At 40.7% G+C, this 23,180-nt stretch overlaps 1 protein-coding gene and 1 long non-coding RNA gene across 2 annotated transcripts in view; one reads left to right on the top strand and one right to left on the bottom strand.

The window, feature by feature from the left end:
* Positions 1 to 23,180, top strand: part of LOC135056052 (uncharacterized) — a 192,885-nt gene that overhangs the window by 115,125 nt on the left and 54,580 nt on the right. The window lies entirely within an intron of this gene.
* The window catches only part of PRLR (prolactin receptor), a 43,826-nt gene continuing 35,324 nt past the window's right edge, over positions 14,679 to 23,180 (bottom strand). The window contains exons 5-9 of the mRNA XM_063960758.1: positions 22,869 to 23,038; positions 20,596 to 20,737; positions 18,925 to 19,024; positions 18,546 to 18,615; positions 14,679 to 16,584 (exon numbers count right to left, since the gene is read on the bottom strand). Coding sequence (XP_063816828.1) covers positions 15,583 to 16,584; positions 18,546 to 18,615; positions 18,925 to 19,024; positions 20,596 to 20,737; positions 22,869 to 23,038 — 1,484 coding nt within the window. The 3' untranslated portion in view covers positions 14,679 to 15,582. The remainder of the gene's footprint in view (positions 16,585 to 18,545; positions 18,616 to 18,924; positions 19,025 to 20,595; positions 20,738 to 22,868; positions 23,039 to 23,180) is intronic.

Consider the following 23,180-nt stretch of genomic DNA (forward strand, 5'->3'; position numbering starts at 1 on the left):
TAATCCCGCTGGACGGGATTCCGGCGCTCGAAATACCGACACCGGAATCCCGACCACACAATCCCGACAGGGGTGGCGAGCGGAATGCAGCCCCTTGCGGGCTCACTTCGCTCGCCACGCTGCGGGCACACTATTATATTCTCCCTCTATGGGTGTCATGGACACCCACGGAGGGAGAATATGTCGGGATTGTGCCGGTCGGGATTCCGGCGTCGGTATTTCGACCGACAGGATTCTGTCCGGCGGGATGTTGACCGCATCCCGGTGTGTGGCATAATATTTCACAGGCATTACGATGTGTGGCATATTGTGTAATAGGCATTACGGTGTGTGGCACATTGTTCAAGGGCCATTGCGGTGTGTAGCATAATGTGTAAGGAGCAGAAAATGTTTTGGCTCGGGGGCGAAAAATTTCTATTTACAACACTGATTTGGAGTCAATAAGATGCCTCCCGGATTGTATTGCAAGATGGAGAAACTTTACATAGAATATTTGGCCATTCACATCATTGGAGGTTACAATCTATATTCCCTACCACATGTGCACACACCTAGGATTAATTTTTGTTGGAAACCAATTACCATACCACTGTATTTTTGGATTGTGGGAGGACATATCGACAGTTTCCAGATATCGTCATTTTAACCACGCTGACATTATTACATTCAACATTCTAATGTCAATATTCTGAATGACCGCTTACTGAATGCATGTCAGTAAATCCATAAAAAAATTATTTAATAAATGTTGAAAATCCCAAAGGGACATCACCTATAATAATGATGGCCATTATTAGGTTGGAAAGTAGTCATTCAACACTAATCATATGCAAATTAAATTGTACGCACCTTGTAAATCTAGTTTAGTGGAAATTTTGAAGCCTCTTCATTAATTCATGGAAGTGGTTAATGATTCTGATTCTCTATTCTCTTCATCCCCCTGGGCTGCGGTAAGGAGTCTTTACCGCTACAAAAAAAAGACACCTGCAGCATTCTGCAGGGGACTCGGCTACACACATTTACATACACACGATAACACACCTGCCACATCAAGGCATCTCTGTTAAGGGTGGTCCTAACGCTAACATGAGCCCCTACATCGGGTCTTACATTCTCGTGGTTGAAAAATGTCTAGCTTTCTAATCATGAGGTACACCAAGATCTTCTAGTATGGCACTACAAGGCTCAGCATGCCCCCCCCCCCCCCCCCCCCCCCGCTCTCATATAGTCCTCTCAACACAGTGATACACATAATTCAAGTTGCTTAATCATGTTATTGGCTTACAATAGGTGTGGTATGTTAGGTAGATTAGACTTAGGTCGACAGCAAGTAGGTCGACATGGTTTCTAGGTTGACAGGGACTCTAGGTCGACATGTACTAGGTCGGCACAGGTTACCGTTCCCAATTGTAGTCCACAGGGATCGTAAGGTATGAAAAGGTAAAAAAAGAAAAGAAAGAAAAAAAGTGAAAAACCTCATGTCGGCCTTTTGTCATGTCGACCTAGAAATCATGTTGATTTACTTACTGTCGACTAATAGTGGTTGACCTACTTACTGTCGACCTAAAGACCGGATCCCCAATAGGCACATGTTAGAGAGGTGTTAATCTAGACCTTATAAGCACTGCATAAGGCAGTAAATTGATTGAGGAACTTACATGTTGTAAAAGTCAGCATTCAGATTTGATCAACAGCGGCTCCTACCTGTTTGTAGGAGTAGGGCTGCTGCTAACTGTGCCGGAAAGGTGAGGACACGGCCCTGGCCAGCAGGGTCCCGGCATCTGCGCAATGGATTTGTCATCCGCCGGGACCAGAGCATGCGCACAAGCGGCAGTGGGGCCGCACATGCGCAAAAAAACAGCTTCTATGGACTGCACTGGCTTCAGCCCATAGAAGCTGGATAGGGTTGGCCATAAGGCAGGGAGTGGCTTCCTACCGGACGCACACTCTCTGCTAATCGCAGTCAGGTCTGGCAGTCCCAGAGGGAGAATACACCTCCTCCTGTGGCTGCCTGTCACGTATGTGATTGGCACATAGCACTTCCAATAGGAAAGCGCTGCCAGTCACAATGAAGCCAGTGCCGTCACGGACTGCAACTGGCTCACTGAGGTGGTGGGGGGAGCTGCAGCCCATAGGTAAAATTCACCGCTGTATTTGACCTCAAAAATACAAATCTGCTACAAAAATGTAGCAGAAATGTTACAGCTTGTAATTATTGGGTACAGTTCTAAATCCAGGGGCTCAGGGGACAGGGGAATTTCCCCCAATACTGCTCGGTGATCCTGAGTGAATTTAATTATCTTTGGTCCCGGACTCCAACATTGCTGAAGTGGAAAGAACCCCAGTGAGAAAATACTTAGAATTGAACTGGGGCAGAAAGTGTGAAATGTTTTTCATTTATTCTATTCAGCTGCAGCTAGAGAACAAAGTCAATGGATAATTGCATTCACTCACTCACTCACTCAGGCGTACCCGAAATCACAGGGCAGTTAGATGCTGCCTAGGAGTCCTCTGTCTCGAGGTCTTTTGAAACTATTTTCCTTTAGCAGAGTTGGGCATTAGTCAAACTGAGGGGCATACATAATATGTGATTTGCTATTCTGTGCATGCCAACAAAATCATCAATCCACATTTACAGCTTGAAATATCTTGTAGCCTTTAACAATTGTACATACTGATTAAAGGCAGGGGGACTGAAGATGGAGGTAGTGGGTTCTATTTACCCAAGCACCAGTGTTGCCTGAGGAACCCAGAGAGCTTTGACGGTGGATACTAGTCCTCCTCTGTGCGCCACTTTGTGGCATAATTGTATAGTGTATACCCAGCTTTAAATAAAGACGCATTAATGTCAGTTATAAATCCACAGTAAAATAGAATTTAAAAACCACACACACACATAAAGCACCCTTCTACTTGTGTTCCTTAGTGTCCAAGTGTGTCCGCTGGTGGCATGGACAGTCTACAGTGCCAGATGATGCTCAAACAATAATGAAATGCACTGAATGTTCCCTTTGTGAAGCCTTTATAGTTCCTTGATAAATGTAATCAATGTCGGACTGAGGCATGAAGGGCCCACCGGGGAAAAGCAGTGGTAGGAGCCCATGCTAAGAGGCGTGGCTAACCATTAGTGCACAGTCTGGAGCCTAGTATGGGTGTGGAAGTGTAACATGCCCCTGGGATTGCAGCCTTGCTATATTTGGAAATGCCTCTTAGTTTATCATGTGCCATGCCTGAAAGCAGGTGTGGGCAAATAAGCAACCCGTCAGCTGCTGTGGGACTACACATCGCAGCTATAGTTCAACAGTAGCTGTAGGGCGGCCCACCACTGATCTGGTTGAGTGTGGTGGTGGTGGGGGCTTGTGTGTGGAGTCCACCTCTCTAACCGACACATTTGCACAGGATACTCTAGCACCGTGCCAGAATCTACCGCACATGTACAAGTCTCCAGGAACATGACACACCCGTGTCATCTCTACTGCACATGTGCAGATCGTTGAGAAGGTGGTGGCAGCGCTGGAACCAAACTCTGGAGAGGTAAGGTACGTTCTATTGCTTACCACATATTGAGCCCTTCATCTACTATCATTACGGATACACCAGGAGCAAAATACATGTAACACTATGAACATAAAAGCTAAAGTTTTCAAACACAGGAAACGTTTGGGCGAGAGTGAGCAGGTTTTCCACTATGTATCAATCATTGGAGCACCAATGCAGGTATAATTGAGGACACACATTTCAGACTCAATGCATCTGCTCAGGCTACCTCATCTATGATGGTAACAGAAAGCCCCCTTTGATAAACAGATAGTTCTGCTGAAGTTTTCCATGTGGTACAAAGCAGTGGTAAAATCTCCCATTAGGCACAGGCCTAGGGGCTGCATTTAGATGCTTGTGTTGGTGCTGAAGACCGAAATGTACTAGTAACTACAAAATTTTTCCACTGAACTGTACCATATGCCATCTAGAATGGAATGTAAAAGGGTAGGACAAGCAAAGACTGCCCCTGTAAGCTGTCCTACTGTAAATGTCATTGTGGCTTTGATTTTATTATTCTATTAAATTAGATCTCATAAAATGAGGGCTTATAACCAATTAATGAAAATGTCAGGGTAAAGCACACTGAGAAGTGGTGGCTTTCAACAGTGGCACTTAGTAAATTTACGCCCTGGTGTCAAGAAGTGAACATTCCTTGTGCCTCTGTTACAGCTCCCAACATGTTGGGTACCGGCGACCTCTGGTGGCTGGAGGGTAGAGTTATCACCAACAATTATTTTCCTTACAATTCGGAGAAAGAGGAATCAGAGGAAAATCTGTGTAAAAATCAGAGTAAAAATTCCATTCATTTTAGTCCACTCAGTTCTGAATTTATTAATCCTCATAAGTGTGCTAATTTCAGTCAAGTGTGTTTCTGAATTTCCCTGGCCGTGGGCTGGTGGGGAAAAAAATATTCTGGTTCAGTCTTCATATGCGACTGTCACATAGGTGCCTTAAAACAGTGTGATTCTGCCAACCGAAGAGTCAAAGTGTGGGGCTCTGCCCAACAAACTCATACCTCCCGACATTACCCTCTCCAGGAGGGACACAATGCTCTGCTTCTGCACTTCCCTCTTAATGTATGATTGCCGGCACCTGTGTTGAACAGGTTAATGGATAAGAAAGGTGTTTCAGCACAGGTGATGGCAATCATACATTAAGAGGGAAGTCCAGAAGCAGAGCATTGTTTCCCTCCTGGAGAGGGTCATGTTGGGAGATATAAAACTGATGAAAGTTGCTGCCACTTGTGTTCCAGTAAGCCAGGGATTCCCGGAATATATGTACTCCCTGCCTTTCACTAACAGGACGATAAACTCAGACGAAAAGGCAAGCTGCTCTCACAGACGTTCTTCTCTCACTCTCTGGGCGGGATGTAATAACCTTTCGCGGTACATCCTACCACTCATTGTACAATACGGATCGCATATGTACTCAGGGGCGGACTGACACACAGGGGTACAGGGGAAAAAAAAACGGTGGGCCCCACATCCTCCTCTAGGGATCAGGTTCCAGACTCAGCACTTGAATTATACACTATACATAGGTTACCTTATACTGCACAGGACTATGTATTGATATATTTATCAAGGGGCCCAGACCATACACTATTAGTTGGCCAAGCCTCTAAACATGGGCCCCTAAAACTGCATTTCCCCGGAGGGCCCTTCATGCCCCAGTCAGACACTGTATGCAATTAGTATTGAAAAAGGACAGCTCTCCCGATAACAGCTGTCCTTTGCAATCATCGCCGGTCCCTGGACTTCAGAAAGCAACCCGTAGGCTTCTATACGCATTACCCTCTGCGTAGGAGCCCTTTGTACATATATTATTTAAAAAATGCATTTTTGCGTTACTATATCCAGCCTTCTAACTCTCATATACACTACAGTATCATTATATACACACACATACATACATACATACATATACACACACACACACACACACACACAGCGCCGGCACTCGGACTGCCCCTCGGGCTAGCTTGCTCCGGTGCCCTCCACTAGGGTGTCATCCCCATATCCAGAATGCAATGAAAGAGGCGGCACTCGGAGACTTTTAAATAAAAAAGTGACTTTAGTGCATAAAGTGCTACATCAACGTTTCGGGGTACTGGACCCCTTCATCAGGATCCAGTACCCCGAAACGTTGATGTAGCACTTTATGCACTAAAGTCACTTTTTTGATTTAAAAGTCTCCGAGTGCCGCCTCTTTCATTGCGTTATATATTATATATATATATATATATTATACATATACACACACACACACACACACACACACACACACACACACAGGTAAGCTTAAGGTACACAAGGCAGCACAGTCACTGCTTCAAGACATCTGCATTTGGCAGGACAGACCGGGCACTTACGTGGCTTGTAAGGCTGCGCAATGACAATCACTCTCATGGACGGTGCTGGGAGTACTGTAGCCATGCAGGTCACCAACTAACTGCATTTACTCAAATGGCAGACCGTTCTCAGTCTATGGGCATTATTCAGTGAGGACTGCAAATTCTGCTTTTTAGCAGAATTTGCAATCCTTTGAATCACACGCTGGGGGCTGCCCATCGCAGGCCAAGGCCACCCAGCATGCAGCTCTCCGCCCACCCACTGCAATCACGCTGAAATTGCAATCGCGGCGCAATTACAGCATGATTGCTAAAATTGTGGATGCCTCCTGCCGGCACAGCATGTCTGCGATTGCAAGAGACCCACCACCATTTTTTAGTTCGGAGCGGCTGCATGTGACGACACGCCGCCGCCCTGGAAATGCAGACGAACCACGCCCCCATTGGTTAAGCGCCACCCCCGCAATGCTCCATTTCTGCCTCGAAAACGGAGCTTTGCTGCCCCGAGAACGCCTTTGCCTGTCAATTAGGCAGAGACGTTCGCAATTACTGCAGGTCATTCGCAGTGATTTATGATGTGAGCTGAATGACCCCCTATATCAGGTATGGTTGTAATTCTACGGACATGGTACTGCTGCAGTAACATGAGTAGCCATCTCAATGTCTGGCCGAAGTACAAGAACCTCTGAGACCAATTTATAATAAATAAGACATCATGGTAGACAATCCATTTTAAACTCTTATTTTATTTTTTACAAACAGAATAAATCTTGCCATTTTCTTTGAAAAAAAACAAAAACAAAATTGAAACCCATTTAGCCAGTGTTTAAACGGCTCAGACAATTAAGTCTCATCAAATGATCTTTGAGGGTAAAATTAATTAACTTGCGGTTTGCAAATTTGCATGCTTCTGGATGAGACATAATTGTATGAAACAAAATAACATAACATATGAAATGCAAAGTGCCACTGCCAACTATATTAAAACTTTGACAGCATTAAAAAACAAACAAAAATAAATCATATATTGTATATTTAGTATATTACACAAAGCTTCAGTTTCTATATAGTAAATTTAAATTTGACATTCATATTACTGCATTAAAGTGTTTGCATTGTTTTTAAACCAACATGGACAAAATGATACACTATAGAGGACTTTCATCTTTTGTACAATTATATTTTACACTCTTCATTAAATAGCTATATTTCCTGTACAAAGTATAAACATGTGATTTCAAAGAAAACATTCTTAACCAGAATAAAAATAAAATAAAAATAGGGTGACGTAGATAAACATAAAAAAGACCAGGGTAGGAGCGGTGTGTGAAATTTATTGATATGTAGACTAATTGAACAATGTTATTGGTATGTAAGTTGTGAAAAACTTTAGCAACTTATCTTATGCAAGGCAGGATGTACCAGTTGCATACAGATCGTGTAGGCCCAATAGTCGCAATTTCAAATACCTTGAACTTAGTAATAATTAGAGACATAAAAGTGTACCTCAGTGATGACACGGGTTGCTATGAAGTTTATTAACTGTAACTCATGCTCCATAGTTTTCAGTCAGCCCACAAAATGGCTGCCTCTAGACAGCTGGTACAACAAAATGGCCAACCACATCAGACTTCTGCCAAACAGAATCTATGGCCAAACATTTTGTGGATCCAATTACTAAATAATCACTGCTTAGGTACTATATTACAGGATTACCACATCGGTCTGCAAAATTACCAATACCAAAGAATGATGGAACATCAACTTGCACGACTATCAAAAGTGATAACAAGAATCTGATTGTTTGCTACAGGTTGCAGCAAATTAAACCAATAAAAACATAGTACTCACTCAGAATAAAATAATTTCCCTGCAATATCAGACTATTAATATTTACATGATCCCTACTACAACATCACAGTATATGGAAGTCAAACAATGCACAGCTCATATAAGCAGACCACGAACCATTATAGGTGGTCGCAGTAAGAATACACATGTGGAAACCAAGCAAATGTAGGTCTCTTTGCATCCGGGTTTCGACAATAACAAATCTAGCTTTTACATTTTTGGAGAGTAACCGTACTTACGCCAAGATGGAATGTACAGTGGTCCGGTGTGGCAAAACACAACTGAACATTTAACGCATATAAGTAGCTTCATTTCACAAACTGAAAGTTATTTAATACTAATAACGCTCACCGCACATAAGAAAACAAAAAAACAAAACAAAAACTGTTTTACAACTTGTATTTATAAAATAGACATGGTTGATGGCCTAGGGTTTTTATATGGTCTCCAAATTTTTTAGTCTAACTCTTATTTTGCACCATAACTAGAAGAGTTAGACATACATGTTTAATGCATTATTATTAATAATTGCAAGCCAATTCTAAAAAGTGTACTGTTCCATGCAAGAATTTGGGTTCTATATTGTCCATGAGAACCATCATGCTGGAGAGGACTTCATATTGTCAGAGCTGGATGATGGGAGAAGTCAGACTTTGGACATGCTATTAGGCAAGTGGTTCTCAAACTCGGTCCTCATGACCCCACACAGTGCATATTTTGCAGGTAACCCAGCAGGTGCACAGGCGTGTTAATTACTCACTGACACATTTTAAAAGGTCCACAGGTGGAGCTAATTATGTCACTTGTGATTCTGTGAGGAGACCTGCAAAACATGCACCGTGTGGGGTCCTGAGGACCGAGTTTGAGAACCTGTGTAAGTTTATTCTTTTGTAATAGTTACTGTGAGAAACTTTTTATATATTTCTATGGTGCTGGGGTGGCACATACTTGGATAAATGAACACACATTTAGAGACCTTTCCACCTAAAACTAAGAAATAACCTTTCAGTGGTGTTCATTAGGTTATACTAGAACACTGAACGCTACTTACCTTGGGTCAGTCACTCCCCCCATTCCAGCAATGTGCTCTACTGGATAGAAAACAGGCATTGGTATTGTAGATGACCCTTCACCCACTCTTACAAGCAAGCTTACTGTGGTTACTGGAGCAAATTCAGTTAGCAGCAAAGTTCCGACTGCGCCAATCGTACAAGCATAATAAGGCTCCAAAAGCTTGCTCGCATAGTAAGTTTTTCCTATTGTAATAACTGCAAATGTGCCCAAGTGAATCCCTTACAGGGAGAAATTGCAACCTTAGTAAGACCGGATCAGAGCTCTGCAACATGAATTCAAGAACCGGGGGTAAAGTAGCGTTCAGTATTATAGTAAAACGTAAGGCGTTTCATCCCAACATAACATTTACAACCAACAGATTTTTAGCAACTTTTCCACCCCTGGAATCCTAAACAGAAGTAAATTTTATTTTATACATATTATTTAGATATAGCTATAGCCTAGCAGGCCAACACAAACCTCTAAATTTCCTGTAGAAAGCAGAAGATATACAGAAATATGCCAATATATTAAATATTTCTCCATAGAGCATTTCTAATAAAATATATCCTTTTGAGGCACATGAGGCAAATGTCTGTGTACGTGAAGTAAGATCGTTGATGTAAAGTGACTGTAGTAACAATTAGAACCCCGAAAAACAGCTTTACCCCACCAAAACCATTTATCCCTATAGAATGAATATTGCAGCTTGTCCTCTTCTAGAGCACTGGTTCCAAAACTTGAGTAACGGCACCCTAGAGTATCGGTAATTTTTTCCCCACACCCCTAGGCCAAAGTTTCTTACTGAGAAATTCAGAAAAAATAAAAATATAAAAAATTGTGCTCAGCTGTCATCCTTAGGTTTAGTTATGTGTTGGAGAACATGGTTGGGCTTCTGTTAGTCCACATATTTTATGACTGGCAGCCACCACCACTGGTCATAAATGGTTTGATCCTGGACCACCAACCTGTGGCAGCCCTGCAAGTGCCACACACCACCTAGTTTGGGAACCATTGCTCTAGTTTACCACCACTTTCATTTGGCAATACGCCCAGTTCAAAACCATACTGTCTAGTTAATTGGCTTCTGATGGAAATAACCTGTGTGTTTGGGTGGTATAGAGTTTAGATTGCAAGCTCTACTGGATTAAGCATCCTCTACAAAGCACTGTGTAACATGAGGTTGTTATATACAAGGTAGCAAGTTATAAGAACAATAATATTTAGAAACCCATTATCCAATATAAATCTTAAATGATAACTAATAAGGTCATACACACTGACTGGACACTGTGAGGAGCACTGCTAAACAAATTAATAAGGTAGGGATTGCCAGCACAATACATATATCTTATAACAATGTAATAAAAGACAAAATAATATTTATATGAACTTTTTTTTTTTGGACAAGCATATTCCTCATCCAAAGGCAACTGTAGTGTACATTCCGGCTACTCAAATCATAGCATTATCGTATCATTAAATAGAGGACTTCTTATAATATTAAATCAATCATTATACAGAAATGAAACTTGTATAATCTACTGAAGAGGTGATCTAATTCAGTGCAGAAAGGTCACTTGCATACATTGGGAAGAAAAACTGGGCCTCAAATTAGGTTCAGTTATTCGGCCTCCTGTATCTATAGGGAATACTGACATAAGCAACTAATCTACCTTCAAATGATTAACACATTGCTTACAAGAAAAAAAAAAAACTATACATTTTTGAAATCTCTAAATAAATGGAGTTTTCAATTTGATGATTGGCAAATTTAGAGAACGCTTTAATTCATATTGTGTGATGCAGCTTCTATAGGGTACAAAAATGGGGCAAGTACAAACATATAAAAGTAAACTTTAACAGATGAAATTTGTAACATAAATATACTTTAAGTCTCAAAGAGACTAAAATGGGAAATGGGCTACTTAATTTTAATTTAGACAGATTGATAGATCGATTTACCAATGTATCTCACTCAAGGTCCTTAGGCTATAGCCTACGAGACACAGACATGGTCAGGATTCCAGTTAGTTAGCCTGTTTTTTTTTTTGTTTTTTTTAAGCATCAATAACGTCAATGGAAAAAGCCAACCTGGTTAGATCCTTGGCGCTTTAAAAATGTGGGTTCGTTTCCTGTGAATTGCGGCTGTGGCTGCATCTTGCAGTACAACACACTGCAGCAGCCTGGGCCACCTGGAACTAGACCTTACACTCGAGGCAGTTACATTCTTACACTTTAAGCGGCACCAACTCCCTAGAGGTATCCAACTTACTCAGAAAGTGCCAGAGACTATTGCACAATATACTTTAATACAAGTGCACCTTATCCTTCGGGTCCATAATTAGGCAGTGCTGTAACAGACAAATCCACCATTGCAGTTTTCCGAGGGAATAGGTAGGATAGTGTAGACCAAAAGCTTCTTGACTAATAAAGAATATTTCTGATACTTGTGGGTTTCTAAAGTTTTTCATGTTTACAATCAATATTATGAATTCCTGAAATCTTAAAACCTGACTTTTACATATTGTGTATTATCCGTATAAAAAAACAACAAAAAAACAAAACTAAAAATTATACATACACACATACATTTTTTTGTGTATCTTAAATATATAGAGGATTCATATTGGTATTATTGGTGCAGTGTTTTGCTATTTACAGTAAGGCCATGGTGGAATTATTTTTGACAACAGTTGTGGACAATACCCGGTTTAATGATAGTCTGTAGTGGAGAAAAAAAAAATTATTAAAAAATAAAAAAAAAGAAGAAAAAAGTAATATATATATATATATATATATATATATATATATATATATATATATATATATATATATATATATATATATATATATATATATATATATATATATATATATATATATATATATATATAGAGAGAACATGTATACTCCTGCACTCGCATCAAAGATAACAACAGTGGGGTGCTCCTAGTGGGGTACTCCAAATAATGGTAGGCCCACAATATTCAAGCAAGAGTCCAAAGATTGGAGGTGCACTCATCCAGTAAATGATTCACAGCGGCTTTTCAAAAGCCGCTGTGAATCATTTACTGGATGAGTGCACCTCCAATCTTTGGACTCTTGCTTATATATATATATATATATATATATATTTTAATCTCTTTGCTACAGATGTGCCAACATACCCCCATAAATCACGCCAAGTAGCCCCGTCTGGTGCCGTGGAATATAGGACTTACCCGGATACACAGACTAACGAGACTGGCATTTCATGTGACTTCCGTGTCGCTTACCAGGTTGAAAGACAAAAAAGACAGGTGGCCAAAACACAGAGCCTCGCCATGCATCATTATGCTTAATTTGTGACTTTATACCCATTCCGCTGCCAAATAAGTACTAATCTAGTGTGCCTAGGACATGTATGCAGCTGCCACGCCATTAAGAAGCATACATTCGGGGAACTGGTACCCATGGTGGGGAGTCCAAACCTCCTGTGCCATACAGCACAAAAACACTAGGTGAATGAGGACACATCTGTATTACCAACCACTGAAAAAGTGCACACGCGCAAATAAAAAATGGGAAGGGTAATGAAAGTCCAGAATGAACACGCTTTGCAAAATGTATTATTCTTACTTTTGGGATGCCTCTACAAATACTATTTAATGTGGAGGAACTTGCGTGGTAAGGTGGCAATGAACACTGTAGACTTATGCTACCAATTCACTTAATATTGAGCAGTCTCTAAATCCAGGACATTCAGAGCTGCACAGGTCAGGGCCAAAATTCCAGTAAACCCCAGATTAATTAATGTGTTTGCCATCAAATCAGCAATCTATTAATGGTGGTCAGTCAATAAAGGTCCATCAACTGCAAACAGCTCAGCAGTTCTCACGTGTTTTGGGTTTTCTTGGTTCCTAGACACATTTTCAATAGCTGACCCAGATACCCTGCCTGCCTTGAACTCATGTTCTTCTTGATAAATTGCAATATGACTTATGTACTGTACTCAACAATCCAATATAAAGGCTAGTGGAATAGGGACTGAACGATGATCAGCTAGATCAATAGATGGTGGACAAGTGAAGTTGCCCATGGTACACAATTAGCTTCTACCTATTATTTTATCAAATGTACTTAATATATTCTAGCTAGAAGCCGATTGGTTGGTTTGGGTAACTTCACTCTTTAGTAGGCTTGCTACAATTCTCTCTCACATTTATTTATATGTAACGTTTTTCCACCAGGACCATTGATTCAGATTTATGAATACTGGTATTAAACTAGGAGGTACATCTCAGCTGTCTCAGTTGCTGGTTTTAAAGGAGCAATACTGTAGTATTAAATACAAAACCAGGACTGTTTTGTATTCAATATGACTGCAGCTTTAAGTCAAGTCAAACGGCTGAAACTGCTGTAGAACCTGGCAGCTTTGAAACACCCCTAGCTCTTTATACTGACAAGTAAATGTCTTTTCCATTTGTTGCAGACACAAAATGTAAATTGCAGCCTATCCATTCACTCTGTGCATTATTCCTTAATGGCGCCAACTCCTAGGGACAGATAGTCTGGAAATTGATTCAGGCTGCCTCTACTCATGTAATGGACTAGCACAATTTAGTTTAGTTAAAACTGATCAATATAATGAATCAGAGCTACTGTACAGTGTTCATCGAAGGGACTTCACTTGTGATAAATGCACAACAAATGTAAGCATTTAAGGTGCACATAGAAAGTTAAGGCTCAGCCTCAAAAAAAAAAATCTAAAATAGAGACTATAAAAGGGTGTTATTAAAGAAAAAAAGAATACAATATATAGTTCACGTCCTACTGGTAGAAATAAGGGTCCTGAATGGTCTCCTGAGGTATTTAAAAAAAACAACAAAAAAAACAAACAATGAAGTACCTTCTTACTGCCAGCAGATGTCAGTGTTTCAGATTCTAACTATGGAGAACTCAGTTGCTGGGTTTATGTCCATAGCAGCAGTGTTACATACGTTGTGGATTTCAAGTTACTGTGGTACTACAAGTCCCTGGGCAACAACAAGAGAGCCTCAAATTACATATGTTTGCTCTACAGTTACTTAAATCTAGAAGCTAGAAGAAGTAGATTATGGGGCATATTAATCACCAATGGGCCAGTTACACTTGTGGAAAAGCAACCACATTTATTTTGTAATGGGCCCATTAAAAATTAGGAGTTCCAAAAGAGCTGCCTAAAATTCTGAGTTTACTTGCGAGAATCAATGCCATCTTCAGATGTCGCCGGTTCCTGGAACATCACTACTTCCTATGGGAAGGAGGTCCAGACTTGAGAAGAGGGATCTGAGCAGATCCCTGTACCTTCTCAGCACGGAGTGACCTGCGGCCATGTGCACAGAGCAGATCAGACACCCAGTGCCGGATTAAACTCTGGAGGACACCAGGCAGTAGAAATCTCTGGGCCTCCCCCTCGCAAATTATCTCCTAATAGGTTTTTAATTTTACCAACCAACAGTCTACAATCTGGAAACTAATGTGATTCTGATTTCTATGGTTTATGCACTTTAAGTTGTTAATGGGTACGTTAGATTAAAAACTGTATAGAGAAAATACTGTATTAATGTCAAGTTTTTGTTCCTTTGAGTTGAGCTTGATTGTAATTTTCTTTCAAGCTCAAATCAATATTATTTGGAGCAGTTGTCGATGGGCCCTTAAAGGGAATGGGGCCCATAGGCTTGTGCCTACTCTGCCTATTTGGTAAACCGGCACTGCCGACACCGGTAAGTATCACTGCTGCTGACCCCCGATGATAAATAGGCCCTTATGGCTGAAAAATGTATGTATGTATGTATGTATGTATGTATGTATGTATGTATGTATGTATGTATGTATGTATGTATGTATGTATGTATGTATGTATATATATATATATATATATATCTCTCTTTTTACACATTTTAAAAAATAATCTGTGCATGCATCCCTATGTGAGCTATTTCAATGTGTTGAGTTAGAACCTAAAAAGGAAGAAAAACCCAGAAACAACCAAACGCTATAGCACTTGGTACCCAGTAATATGGCTACAGTCTGAGTATTTCCATATTGTACGACTCTGCATCATATTATACAAAGATTCATCCTTAGCTTGAAGTAAATTTTCAGTGACATCAACTATCCCTTTTTCCAACATCTTGTTTTCCATTAATGGCTCATTTGAAAGCACTATACAAATGCCACAATCACGTGATGAATCATAAGATGAAAACAACCAATCAGGTAAGAACTTTCAACAGTCTACTGCAAGAAAAACTAAGGAAAGCAAATATATCATTGGATGCAGCTGCTCTGCATACTCTGGGTAATGAAAATAAACCTATTAGTGTGTATTCTGCGGAATATAAAGTGACAAAAGTACAAGGTAGTTAAAATTTTTTAAATAAAACTAAAATATCCTCCTGTAAAGTAAATTTGTTCTGCCTTGGACTAAAGTGAAATAGAAACTTGATGGTCTAAGCAGGCAAAACATTTTAACATTTTCTACACATTCAAACCTGGATTTTTCATACTGTGCAAATTTACCTGATAATTCAACCATGCAAATAAGAAAAAAAATTAAATCTACTCCCAGGTGGCAGCCATTTTGAATCACGATTTACAATAAATCAAGTCCCTACAGGATAAGGACACTAATGAACCATGAAGTATAAAAGGTGCCTCAGCGACATCAACACAGTTCCTAGTGAATGGTTTGGTATTATTGGTTCAGGCCTCAAAATGGCTGCCTCCATCGTATGCAAAAGACAGACACCCTTTAAACAGGATCAAGGGAAAAAACTTGAGGGATCCATATAACCCATACCAGCAGTCTGAATTTCACCTACTGTTCGAACAGGCTTGTTGAAGCCTACAAGCTTTTCGGCTTGGTTTTGCTGAGACTTTTGAAAGAACTCCTTCATAGCATCACTACTCACAGGGCTCACTTGAGCTTCTAAATTTTGCATTAAAACTAAGACATTGTCACCGTCCACCCTTTCCACTTTTGAATATTCCCGGTTTGGAACAAGAACTGAATATTGGTCCGTTGTGATGACATTTTCTTTGTGTTTTGGTAATAATGCTAGTGCATTATTTTGGTTAACTTTATGTACTTCCACATAATCCATTGTTCGAGGAGGCATGAAAGAAGTCTTCTTATTAAGTAACAAGTGTAGCGTGTCAATGTCAACACCTTTGGAATGCAAATCTCCCAAGTCACTCTGTTTGTTTAGGTTCCCCTCTTCAATATTCTCTACAGTTCGAAAATATCTTGGTTGGCTCTTCTCTTCATTTGGCATCAAAAATGCTGACATATTGGCACTCATGGCACCAAGAGCCATCTTGCAAACATCGGTAAGATTATGGTAGGATGACTTTGGACACTGATTACCAGATGCTCTGCCATCAGACCAAATATAAGACTGGTCACCGAAATTTGAAAACGTGGTGGCCATCCCTTCGTTCTGGACTGGCCAAGGACATTTAGTTGCAGGATGTTCATGACCACCATTCCCTACATTTTCAAAACCCTGTGAAAGGACTCTTTGGTCTTTACTCCCCTCAGACGGAGCAAAGGGACTGTCGCAACTCCCTCGGCCAGAGTCATTGTCTGTGTCCACAGGGGGGACTTTTGCCGGTTGGCCTTGCGGTTCTCTTTCCGGAGTAGGTATTAGTTGCTCCTTACTGTCATCCACCTCTAAGAATTCCACCAGAAGATCTTCACAGTCGGAGGTGGGAGGAAATCCCTGGCAGCCCAGAGCACTCAAAAAGTCTTCAGATTTTCCACTCTGTCAAAAAGAGGAGAATAAAAAAAAAAGTGTAATGAATGATAATTAAAAAATACTTTTAATACAGCTTTCATGTAAGGTCTTGTGCACATTGGCATCTTTATACTATGGGGGAAGATACAGCTTAGATATTGCCCATAGCAATCAGCTCCTAACTTATGTATCTAGCACAGACTTTGAAATTACAGAAACTGACAGGTTGCTTTAGGCAACCACACCACTGTATCTCTCTCCATGGTTTTATACAGCTTGCCAACAGTATGTGTCTTCTCCATTCCCTCTATTGAGTGATAAAACCAAGAGGAGATCAATGCAGAAATCGTGGACCTCTGTGGAGAAACACCCTGTCCTTGTAAACGGGTTACTTAATAAAAAGATAAACCGATGTTTCTGCAAAAGTCTCTCTTCCGTTCGGCATTTGAAATGGAACAGGATGCTGGTGGATGAGGGCACATGCCAAGAGGCATTTATGGATTGCTTTGAATGTAAGACATGGTTAGTATATACTCTCATCCTCCGTGCTAAAGAAAGCATCCTTTACAGACTGCATGCTGTCGTTATTAGCTCTTTGATAGAGACCGGCAGTGTACGCAGAGAGCAAATGAAATTCCTTTATCATGTTAATGTTCTGCTCTAATATTATGTACTGTATTATTGCTGCAAAACATTTATTACATCTCTCCCAACTGTTCCAATTTATATGGGCCTATCCCGATGATCAAGACTGTTAGCATGAAATGTATCAACACTTCTAAAGAGTTGAGAAATTGCCCGTAGAAACCAACGGGCGTGGGTCAGTGGGTCAACCAGAATTAGGTCAACAGTCAATTGACTGACCCCATATAGGTCAACATGTAAAAAAGGTAGACACTTGAAAAAGGTCAACTGGTACAAAAAGTCGACAGTGAAAAGGACGACACAGAAAAGGTCAACACAATTGTTATTTATTTTTTGGGTGTCATTTTCTATGTTAAGCCACATTAGTCTACCGTTTCGCTCGCCATGTTTCAGGCAAGGTGCCTCATTCCGCTACTGCTGCACTCAGCACAGGTTACTATTCCCAGATTGTTGTCCACGTGGATGGTAAATGATGAAAAAGTTGATTAAAAAAAACAACAACTTGTGTCGACCAGTCATGTGCACTATTGGGACCAGTCATCCTTTTCTACCTGTTGATCATATAATCTGGAACCTGAAACCAATCAACTTCTAGCTAGCCTTTATCAAAGTACAGTCTTTAAAATGATAGGTAGAAAGTGATTGGCTGCCATGGACAACTTCTCCACTCTTGAGAAGGTTGGCTATACCTCCCCTGCTCCCAATTCAGGTACAGTATCCCAATGTTTATTTCCCTTTCAATGACGACAGTATAAGTGCTGCATTGAATTCTGTTAAATGTTGGTGGTACATGGCAGACATTCTCCACGAACGGTACAAGGCAACGCCTCCTTCTGGCCATGATTGTACATAGAATTTTCTGATGTTGTGAAGTAGGATTTATTTATTGCAGCTGGGAGGACTTAAAATGTGAGGGGGAGACTCTTTGGAAATATGTCTGCATGCACAATTCAGCGATGAACTCTGGTACCCTGGGAGAAAAATGAAACCAAGACTCCGCAGACCTGAACACCCTGCCCTGCCCTGAGGAGGACAAACCAGGCTGAAATCGATCTACTTGCAGTCTCAGCAGACCAGGTGTCTTGTTCTAAACCCAAGTGGGTATGGAACTAACACCCAGTGCTGCCATGTAAAGGCCATTTTCAGGAAGTCCCTTCTTCTTCGACAAAGATTAATTTCAATACAGAACTAATAAGCAAAACATATCAAAGTATAGAAATAAATCTACTGAAAAGCAAATAATCACAATTATACATATAATGAAAAAAAATAAAAATAGCTTAGAAACCTGTAAATAAAATCAGGACATGGCAGACACACAAAAAAAAAAAAGCGTCGGTTACCTTGAGGAGCTGGGTATCAAATCCCATAATTTTTGGTCCAGGAACGGGAGGACATATACAGGATACCCAACTGGAGAAAAGGGACAAAGAATGGAAGAAATTTTACTAAAAAGACTGCGGTAACACAAAATCTAAGATGTATAATTTCTGCACCAATGAATTACGGTGGAGCTCTTACAACAACATGAGAGAATACCACCACCTTAGTGAAGACATGACAGATCTGGTGGCACAGCCCTGACATGTCCTGTCTTATGAGATGAAAGCATTAATGTAACATGTATCCATGGATACAAAACACTTATCAACATTTAGCTTGCCTTTCCTCAGTAACGTTGCATCCATATGGATAGCTACACTGACACAAAAAACAACCTACCTGCAACCTTTTAGCGCCATTGTCCAAATCATAGTCAAACAAATAATGACGGACAGGACAGCAATGGATATCCAGAGGGTGAGATCTCGTTTCTTCACATCTGGATAGAAAGAGTCACAATATAGAAAAAAAGTTACTACTTAAACCTTGGACATCGATAATTGTTCCGATTTAGCAAACTATTATTATTACAATTTATTTATAAGGCGCCATAAGTGTTTCACAGCACCGTACATATGGCAGACATTAAAACAGCGGGTACACAGAACGTAACATTACAGTAACTGAAAAACTAAAACAGAGCAAGGTAACAATTATCACCAGTTCTCAGTACACAATACAGCTGACATCTAAGGATGCAAAGGAGTACTCGGCGTACTACTAGGGGCGGGCAGCCGTTGGTAGAGATAAACCGTAACAAGTGAGAGGAGATGCGGGGTATAGACGGTCACTGAGTAGGAGAGAGCAGTAATTGAAGTGTGAGAGAAGAGGGTTGTGAGAACAGGAGGGAAAAGTGCCCTGCTCCAAGGAGCTCACAATCTAGGGGGAGGGGGGAGTCAGACAGGTGACATGAGGCGCAAGCAAGTGGAAGGTGGTTCTGATGGCAGGAAGTAAGCAAGGCAGAGGTGGCCGAGGCATGAGGCAGTGGGTTGGGAGAGTGGCCTTGAGACTAGGTTATGTGGAAGGGTGTGATTTGATGAACAGCTTTTCATTCATATAAGGCATACTTGGATAGATTAATATAAGGGACGGGACGGGACTGTATTAAGGTTCCGTACATTTAAAGTGAATGCATAATGCAAGCAAGCACTCTTGCTTCATTTTTCTTTTTTATTGTAGCCCTCATTAACCATATCGCAGCAACATCTAGAGGCGTGCTTTTTTTGTTATACCCTCCCCCAAACTTACTAGAACGATTTGAGTAAAACTTATGATTATAACTAATCACAGCTTTTTTTCGGGCAACTCAATAATGCCCGTTTACTTCCAATATATCTATTTCCCTATGAAAAACACAGGATCCGGGATAAGTTCAGAAAACATTAATCATCCTGATTTACTCTTATGTACAGTATCACAACACAAAAGTGTAATATAGGCCAGAGCGGGTCCGTTTGTGTTGCGACTCTTCCACCTTTCCCTTCCTCTGCTTTTATTAATTTTGGATACAGATTTACTATTCTTTTTGTTGGTTCTTTTGATTTTCATTCTGCTCTTGTGTTACATAGTATATATATTAGAGAGTGGTCATTTGTATTTGACTAGCTGTACTGTGTTTTCTATTGATGGTTTTATACTTTTATAAAAAAAAATAACATAAAAAATAGTGTAATATATGATTTTAACACATGCACTACCATTACATTGTCAAACAGCGCTACATTGGTTTTATTAAGCTCATCATAAAATTTTTAAAAAGCGATGATAATGGGTTTATTTACTAAGCCTTGGATAGAGGTAAAAAGGACGGCGATAAAGTACCAGCCAGTTAGCGCCTAATTGCCATTTTTCAAACCCAGCTTGTGGCATGACAGCTAGGAGTCGATTGGCTGCTACTTTATCTCCAGTCACTTTATCTCTATCAAAGGCTTATTAAATAGACCTCTAACAAACAAACATTCCATTCTAAGCATATAAATGTCAATGCCATCCTCTGTACCACATCTTTACCTCCAGGGATTGGGATATAGCTCTCCTCACTCCACTGACTCCAAAGCCCAGTGTCGGCTTTGCAACGCACTTGGACCACATAGTTCTCGCCGGGTGCTGGGCTAAACACCTTCAAATAGGTTTGCTGCCCAACAACATGGCTCTAAAAAGTGAGAAGTAGAACGTTCAGTAAGGATGTATCAAATAGAAATACACAGGAAACATCTTACTCTAAAAGAGAATGGTGAATCATTCACATCAGTCCCTGAGTTACAATCTATGTTCTCCATCACCCCAGTACACAGACTGGGGATCATTTTCCAACCACAGAAACTTCCTTATCTAAAGATGTAACAGGAAAAAAAAAAAAGAAAAAAAAAGAAAAAAAAAAAAAAAGGACATGATATTCACGTTTTCCTGCGCACGCATGAAATGAAAAGCCGTGTCCAGTATAAAAGTACTCATTACTATAGATGCTTAGGGTGGGATGCACTTACTGTACAATGCAGTAAAAAACTATTTTTTTTGAAGTTTAACGCATTTCCCATATGTCCAAAGCTTCGGGAAGTGATCCCAACAGGCAACGTCTATGGATGACATTGCCCAATAGAAGCCTATGTGCTCCTTTCCACATCATTCCCCCAGCAGTATCCCCCACGGCTTACGTGTGCACAGGACTTCTGGGTCAAAAACCCAGAAGTGCTGTCTTTTTGCTATTTTAATCACAATTGTACATACAGATGTGTCCTCTTGCATCCTTGCTGCAGTCACGCTAAACAAGACCTTCAAGTCATAGCACCGATTCTTCTTAGTTGCACTCTAATGCAATAGGATGCACAAGCAGAACCTGCTGATTAAAATGATATGCAGCATGCCTATATTCTGTGTTTAATTGCGGCTGTATCTGCATCCGCAATGCCACATTCCAGGAAAACACTGTAGCGTAGCATTTTGTATGTTAATACACTGTACAGTCGCACACACAGAATATAGGCTGCATTACAGTGCGACTAAGATGCATTTTCACAGAACCCCCCCCCCCAAAAAAAAATAAAAAGGTAAAAAATTATGCTTTCCGCTACAAAGTGACAGGGCCCTCACGCGTTGTGTAACACAACTTGCACACGGAGCAAAGTTGTAAGAGGACACATCGGTACATACAGAGTTAATAAATTCTGCTTTGCATGTGATCAGTGGCAGGATGTATTGCATTCAAAATGCAATGGTTGATACATCCCGCCCATAAACTCTCAATGCATTGGCCCTCTAATAGCGTCAGCAAATCTGTAAAAAAAAAAAAAAAAAAAAAAAAAAATGTGAAACTTCTCTGGAATATTACAAATTGCCATTTCCGATTAAAAATTATGCCAACACATTTTGTATAGGGTCTTTAAAGTAAAAAAATTATTGAAATTCACAATTTACTGTTCAAAATTAGTGTATCTTGAACAGCGAATTGCAACTGCTCTAGAACCAAATTTCAAATAGAGGCCAAATGGCGAGTTAATGCACCATTGGGGGAATTAAATTGTTTCTTCCCGCGGCCACCATTAGAGGGTGCCCAACGGAACAAATCAATTGTGGCTTTGTTAGGCACGATGAGCGACAGGAAAACACATTTCAGCTCTCAGCCAACCGTGCTGGTGAGCTGAAATGTGTGAAAAGTGACCCGCTTGGGTGCTCAAACGCACTTTTCGCATCGCACCCAGCACTTTAATTGGGTTTAGCTATTTTACATGGCTAAACCCAGTCTGCCTAGGTACAATCAGCATGTAAAAAAAAAAACCCCACACAATTGAATAAGCCCCCAATCATTTTAAATGTAAACAATTGGATTGCCCCACCCCCACCCCATGAATCTACCTATCCTTACATGTGATGTCATATCATCATGTGGGGGTTGGGACCAGGGAACATAGGTGAGCGTGAAGGGCCTACCGGGGAATGTAGTAATAGTTAGGGATAGGCCCATACTTAGGGATCTGCAGAGACTTGGTTAGCCATTAGAGTGTGCAAGGTCTGGCAGTGGGGTCCACTGGGGGTTTCCACTGTGCCCCCGTGGGCCTTGTCTGGCCCTGCTCTTCAATCTATGAAATGCAACTGAATTTCGAACAAGTCTGAAATTTTTGTCCATCTCTGCTCAAACACCTGCTGACTGCTATAGGCACCAAAGTGGTTTGAATCAGGTGCCAGAAATAAACTTGAATTAAGAATCAGCAGAGGTGGAGGTCTCTGCCCATCAGACCCGCACACATGCCAGGGCCCTTTATAAAGGATTTCACGGTTCTGCTTACCTCCCATTCCTGCTTCTTCTCATCTTTCAGTCGCACCTCATACTTCAGTGTCACCCAGCCTATTTTAACATCGGCTTTCTGAGGTGGGATCCATTTCACCAACAAATAGGGTAAAGTGGTTTTGTTGCTCTCATAAGCAAGGGTGAGATTTCTTGGAGGATACGGTTCCACTACAAGGGATGAAGACAAATTTTAGCAAAAGGAGGAAAAAAATGAGATATAATGCACAAGTACACAAGTCTGACTATTAGAGGAGAAGGCAGCATCACGTTTTTAATTCTCAGATACATTTCTCCGCTGAGCCAGTAATGG

This window comes from Pseudophryne corroboree, chromosome 1 (assembly GCF_028390025.1).
Source record: "Pseudophryne corroboree isolate aPseCor3 chromosome 1, aPseCor3.hap2, whole genome shotgun sequence".
NCBI lineage: Eukaryota > Metazoa > Chordata > Amphibia > Anura > Myobatrachidae > Pseudophryne > Pseudophryne corroboree.